The 7,194-nt window shown below is 37.6% G+C and overlaps 1 protein-coding gene across 1 annotated transcript in view; it reads right to left on the reverse strand.

Annotated features, from left to right (window-relative positions):
* LOC106943009 (phosphatidylinositol 3,4,5-trisphosphate-dependent Rac exchanger 1 protein-like) overlaps positions 1–5,589 on the reverse strand; it is a 15,435-nt gene extending 9,846 nt beyond the window's left edge. The window contains exons 1-3 of the mRNA XM_015026354.1: positions 5,459–5,589; positions 3,527–3,602; positions 3,055–3,127 (exon numbers count right to left, since the gene is read on the reverse strand). Coding sequence (XP_014881840.1) covers positions 3,055–3,127; positions 3,527–3,602; positions 5,459–5,577 — 268 coding nt within the window. The 5' untranslated portion in view covers positions 5,578–5,589. The remainder of the gene's footprint in view (positions 1–3,054; positions 3,128–3,526; positions 3,603–5,458) is intronic.
* Positions 5,590–7,194: the final 1,605 nt, after the last annotated feature.

The raw sequence follows: 7,194 nt of genomic DNA on the forward strand, positions 1-7,194 counted from the left end.
GCAAAGTTGTTTGGATTTGATTTTGTTTTGCTTTGAAATATTCACATTTATTTTTTCATCCAATTATAAGAAAACAATAAGAAACTGTTATATTTTACTCCAAATGTATTTTTTGGAAATAAGACATAAGAAAAATTATAACAAATTTAGACCCATTTCACTGGAGAAACAAACAAACAAACAAAAAAACTACCAAAAACTGTTTTTTGGCACTTGCAGAGCTCCATACAGTGTCCGCTCACTGGGCTGTAAACTCAGACGTTCAGATTCTTTTTATCAGCTTCGAGTCAAGAGCCTGATGTTTCCATGGGTACCAATTTATACTGAACAGCAGCATTAGCTTCGTTATACAACAACACAGCTCTAACTGCAGAAAACTAAACTACTTTCTCTGGTTCACGTGTGACATGTATTTCACTAATTTCACTAAGAGTGTAACTGAATTTGTTTCCAGGCGTCTGGCCCTTTAAGGTGACTAAATCGAGCAAATCTGAGCACTTAGGTAGCAAGTTGTTCAGAGATTTGAAGAACATCTTCCACCCAAAGACAAACTAAACACACCTTCACACCACACCCTGTCAGAATGGCCACACTCCAACACAAACCATTTCTGAATATGAGTTATTTCCTGTGACTCATAAAGGCTGGGGGCCTTTAATACCTTTACACCACTTACTTAACTGAAAGGAACGCTGGTTCAGAAACTGCTAGAAACAAGCGACACATACATATATACACACACACACACACATGCATGCACACTTGGAAATCACGTGCAAGTGTGAAAACAACCTCACTTAAGCTTATTTTGGAATATGAAACGATATGCTACATTTTTAATTATTTTATCCAGGTATTTCCATCATTTAGCTTTTAATAATGAAAGTCTTACCAATGTTGGACAGTCATCCTTCATCACTAGTTTAGACAGTGACTGGAGTTTTGAATTAATTTACATTTCAGCTTAAAGCTGCTGATTGGGTTGTGCTGGAGGGAAATCTGTGTTCGCAAAACAATATTTACATCTTCAAATGTCATTTATATGCAGGATCCATTTAACCTGTCACAACATGGGGCTACTGCAGTCAATTTAATCTGTATTTGGGTTTTTCACATTGCATGCTAAGCTGTGTGAAACGCCAACAGGCTTCAGGTTTTTATAACAGATAAGGACAGGAAAAGAAATACAAGAACAGAAAAAGAGTTTCAACAGACATGCAAAAAGCAGCACATGCTGATTGAGGTCTTGAGAAAGTGAATTGATTGTAGGTTAGAAGTACCGACCGATTGGGAGGAAATGGGTCAAGGCCTTTCAGAAGGGCAGGGAAAGGTCAGAACAGGTGACACCTTCAAACATATGGCAGCGGTAGGAACCGCAGAGGATCTGAGATTATATCATATTTAGCTGATGCTGCGTCCACTCTGCACTGTCACATTTTCAACAGTTTACATTTAAGTCAAAACTTCTCATTTTGATCTCAGTTGACCAGAGTGCCTTCTCTCACACGTTTGCCCTGTTCCTTGTGGAAAACTGTAAACACTTTTTATGACCTTCTGTTTCGTTTTGCCTCTCTTCCATTAAGAGCCATTTTCATGTGGAGTAGATCTGATGTTTGTCGTGTCTACAGATTATCTACTAGTCCTCCAGCTGTTTAATAGTTTCCTGATCTTGTTTGTTAGTTTTGGTGGAAGGTAATGTCTTAGTAGGCTTACAGTTGTGGCAAACATTTTTATTTTTAATTTATGGACTGAAAATATCTGAATGAGATGACCTAATCCTGCTTTAAACTTGTCCAGAACTTCCTGCTGTGTTTTTGTTCTTTGTGATAATGTTTGTCTCCTACAAATCTCTGAGGCCTTCATCGACCAGCTGTGTTTGCTGACATTAACGGTACTTTAAACCCAGACAGACCAATGATTCAGATGGATGATGGATGAGAAAAAATTCACAGCTTCATCAGATGAAGCTGTGAATTTTTTCTCATCCATCATACCTTGTTATTTATAAAGGTGCACCAAACAACATGGACGATGTCAAACAGTTACGACAGCAGCGAGCCGGGAGGCAAGGAGACCAAGATGTACCGCTGTGGTAATTAACAACAATGTATTGGAGGCATTGGAAGGATTCAAAAGTTTTCATGTAGCATAGATGACTGTAAATGCTACATCCTGTCTGTTTGCTTTCCCACTGCCAGTGAACTCCACTAAGTTAACAAGACCTACGTTTTCCTGCAAAGCAGAAATTGCTTGTTTAATTGGCACTAGAATCCAGATAATCCCCGACACCGACACAAATAAAGCACAGTAGCACTAAACATCTTCCAAACAATTACAGCCACAATCAGAGAAGTCTTAAACTTCCTTATTGCAGTGAAATATGATGATATGACAGATGACTAAAGACATTTTTTTCACAGTCATGTGAATAAGTAACACTGACTTTGTTTTAAATTGCCCAGTTTGAGTTAGGAAATGAGGAATTGCTCTCATCATATCCCATCTTTAGTATTCTGACACTTCATTGCTCTAAAGCAATTGAGATGCTTTAGAGCATCTCAATTTACGCTTCCAAGAATACGACAGCTGTCAGTTAGAGGTCTAAGCAGCGGTCACGGTTCAGGGATCTGACCCAGACGGTTCTGGTTAGGGTACACTGCTGAGGCCTGTTTACGTTCAACATTCTGGCCTTGAACCAAACCCACTGCAGTACATTGTGGTCAGCAAGGCTGTGAGAAATCAGACTGGCTATGCAAATTTATGCCGCCTGTTTCTTCAAACAAATACAGCGTATAAAAGGCAGGCGAAGATGAAATTGCTTTATGTTGACAGCAGAACAGACTGAGGGCAAATACAGAACCAGATAATGAAGAGCAGCACTAGGGATGAGATTATTGGGCAACCTCTGAAACATAAACACTTCTGAATGAATTTTAAGTGCTTGCATAAGAGAAGGAAGCACAGTGGACGAGAGATGATGTGCAATAGTAAAATGATTCACTGTGTTAAATAAGAGGCAGCAATGTGTGTGTGTGTGAAGAGGAGTGAACTGACCGTGGTGCATGTAGCCACTGTTGCAGAGCCCCACACCCAGTGTCACAGCATCCTCTCTGTTGGAGCAGTCTCCCTGGGAAACCAAACCAATGATGCAGTCAGTGGGTCAGTCAAAAGGCCTGGCTAAGCATGTCTGAAAACCACTGTATGCATTCACAGCAGAAAGATGTTAAGATAGCTGATCAATGAGCTCATTTTTAGAGACACACTGCTTCTGCTGCAAAAAACTCCTTCATTGTTCCACAAAACTATACAGATGAATGTACTTTGTCATTTGTCCAAAACAAACAAACACACAAAAGAACATATCCTGACTGAATCTTTCCAGTGATTTTATAAAAAAAACCTCAACTGGAAAATGAAAACATTTCAACTAAATTTAAACAGAACCACTAGTTTAAGAACAAACAAATGAAAAAGCCTAAAACAAATACCGAATTAACCTGAATTTAGGTCCAAGACGCTTGCTTACCTGTGAGATTAACCAGTCCACCAGTTTGCAAGCAGGCAAAACAGATTTAAAGGTTTTCAGATGGTGGTCTCTGTCCCTGAAGGAGCAACAAAAGGAAAAATTCCTTAATGCAGGTGGAGTAAAATCCTGCATTCATTTTTAGCTTGACTCTTATGATTAAGTTTACTAACAGATGTATAATAAACCTCAACCTCTTTCCTGAAAGGATGGTGAACCTCTTATACACTGCAGTGTTTCAGCATGTATAGCAACAGACCTTTAATGTCCTTTAATGCCTTTAAGGTCCATTAAAGGCATTAAGGACACTTGAAATATCACAGTCTGCAAAATATTGCATCCACAAAGTTCTTCACACCTGCACAACGCTATTGCAATGGTGATATAAAGTGCAGACAGTTTGCAGACATCGTTTGTAGCTCAGAATTTTTTTTTTTACTTGTTTAAACAACCAAAGCAATAAAACAAAGAAAAATGGAGAATAATAATGCACCTAAAAATCAGCTATTCACATAAATTGGATATTGGTCAGGTTGGTCGACTGTAAACAGTGACTAGCCGGGCTGAAACTCAGAAATACTATCTTTTTTTGATCAGTGAACATACCATAGATGACCAGTTGTGTTAATGAACACTGAAAGTGAAACTACTGAGGCGCTAAAAAAGGAAGCAGTGATGTAAGAAACGATTTAAAAGGTAACTGTAGCTACTGCTACGTTTCGGTTCGTCTGACTTTTGTTCAGGTGTATTCAGACTTTCAACTGATAAAGTTTCTCTGTTCCGTCCTTTAGAGTTTTCAAAATCTGCCCATCATAAAATGATTAAAGTTGAGAAACATTTTTGATAATCTTAACAATTAGCCTACAACTTTAGCGAGCTAACTATGCTAACCATGCTAATTGCTAGAAACTGGTAAATTTTGTTTCACTTCATTTGTAAGCTGCTAAACTGAAAATTAACATTAAATGCAATATCTAAGAAGTGCATATTTGAACAAAGAAGTCTTTAATGCAGGAAAAAAAGACACATAAGTAATGATTTTAGAAGTGAAGACTTCATTATTAGACAAATTAAATCATAAGCAGCTTTATCACACTGAAAGCTTAATAAAGCAGGAAGAGGGTTCATAATTATTAATATTCATTAATCAATAAATCACCTAAACCTTTTAATTAATTGCTGCTACAGCACCAATATAGTGCAGATTAAGAACAGAAAAACCCTGTTACATAACCGCAGGCTGGCAGAGGAGCTGCCTTTGTGTGTTAATAGGATTTGTCCTCTTTGTTTGCAGCCTGAGCTTTTCAATCAGACGGTGAGCGATGGAGCCAACGATAGCAGACAAGATGGCGGCTGTGTGTATGGAAAGACTTTCACAGGACTAATTTAAGTCTACAAGATTATCATTAGGCCTTCAAGGTATCGCATTTAATATTTAATTGAAGTTTTAATATTAAAATAATTCAGATCAGAACCAGATATTCTTTAGAAATAAAGAAGAAATGAATTTATGTAGCTTAATTAATCTGGTATTAACGCATATGAAAGCAAGGAAATAAAACAAAAGGATGAAATTTGTTTTTGCACTTCAAATTAGAAATGAACTGAAGTAATTCATCTACATCTATTCAGTAAAAATTAAAACTCCTTATGCTTCCTTTAAGCACCTTCTTTAATTTAAAGTCTTTAAAACAATCTGTCTCAGATTCCAACAAGAACAGCATAAACCTGGAGAGGTCACATTAGAGGTCATGCAGCCTGTCATTCCTAGCAGGGAAGCAGTTTGTACGATGGTTACAGGAAAAGGGTTGAACTGGGTGAATGTGAGCCCTCACTATGAATATGCATCTGTGCACCTGGAGGGCAGAAACATTAGCATGTAGAAAAGGGGGGAGGGGAGAGGCATTAGGGGGCATTAGGAGGGCAAGTACTTACTTGATGACGGGCGTGTGGAGGCTGTGGAGGCGGCAGTACAGCCTGACGCCCTGTAAGAGAGGAGCACAGCGCTGCTGAGTCACAGGTCGCACACGCCTTGGATGAACATGTACCATCATGAACACAAGGCGAGATCTGAGGAGTGCAGCGACTTTCCCTCAGGTTATCGATTCAGAGTCTACAACACACATTTGTTTCTAACGTTTAGCTTAGCTCACGGTGAGGGAGAAGCTCTTTCTCAACAGCATTTTTGTTGCCATGCTATAATCATTACCTTCTGCAGCTTCAAGCAAAAGTTTTCAAACCCCCTGAAATGTACCAAATGCTTTCACATAGCGACCACAAACCAATTGAAATCAGATTTTATGAGATAGAAGGGGTGGCATTCACATTGTTTATCATTTATTGTGATAAATTTAGATAAGAATTTTGATTAAACATTGTCACAATAAACTCCAATTAATTAAGTTAATAAAAACAAAACATGTCTGTATTGTCAGAAGTGTTACTTTTACTGTTTTCTCCACTGTTTGATCAATGACAGTATCAATAAATATGAACAAATCTGAAAATATGATTAAATGCAGTTACTATGTGCAGTTTGGTTATACAAATCACACTTCTTTATGTGACTGGTTTTATAAATTGTTTTGTTTTTTATCATTTGTGTTTGTGGAGTTACGATTGTTGCATCATGCAGTCGCAGCTGTACAGTTACCTAAAGTATTATATAGTTTTTATCATTACATTTATTGCTATGACAACTGCACCACAAAATATCGTGATTAAACTGTAAGTCCATATCGCCCACTCCTATTTGATGGATGATATTAAATCAGTGGTCCCCATAGTGGGTCCTGGAGGCCCGGCATCCTGCATGTTTTAGTCTCTCCCTGGTTTAGCTCACCTGGATCAAATGATGGCTCATTAGAGGTCTAAGAAGAACACTGACATGCTGAAAAGTCGGCCTCCATGCTCAACTTTGGGCACCACTGTATTAAGGTAATGAATAACAAAAGGAAAAGGATGCATGGCTTCCTGTGAGCGTGGCATGTCACTGTACTGTAGCATTTATTCCTCTGCTAGTGCTAAATTAAATCCAATAAAACCAGCAGCCTTTAGAAGTTTTCTCATTAGGAAATACTTTAATCCCAGAGTCAATCCAGAGATTTCATAAAAACCTCAGAGGTTTTCCTGAGGTCACACTGTTCTATGTCATGACATCCCTGCAAACCTGCCAAGACAGGCCGTCCACCTGAAACAATTCATCCATAATCGGTCTCCATCCGAAAGCCAGAGATCATGTCATCTACTACAATTTAAAAAAATCAACTTAAATTCTGGTTTTAACAAGACAAAATAAAGTCTTAAATCAGAACTAATACTCTACCTGATAATTCCCTGATTGAATCACTGTAAAAGGTATTTGACAAGTTAACTAGCATTTCATGTTAACTATGAAGTAACTGTAGACGTCTTCAGTCTTACTCCATGTATTTATATTTTTGCTTCCATGGAGCCAAACATGTTGTCATGAATATTTCTTAAGACTTTGTGTTTTGTCTTTGGCTCTGGATAACTTTTTTTTTTATCTTGTTTTAAGATCAAGACAAGAATATTTTTACTGTTTGATTGTTAAAAAATGTAACTCTAATGTGATGAGTATAACCAAATATAATCTATTTTGTTTTTTAAAGAATTTAAAACTTTAACTTAGTGAAAATTACTGCAATTTC

Source organism: Poecilia latipinna, unplaced genomic scaffold (genome assembly GCF_001443285.1).
Source record: "Poecilia latipinna isolate Pla-1442-1.1 unplaced genomic scaffold, P_latipinna-1.0 Scaffold4776, whole genome shotgun sequence".
NCBI lineage: Eukaryota > Metazoa > Chordata > Actinopteri > Cyprinodontiformes > Poeciliidae > Poecilia > Poecilia latipinna.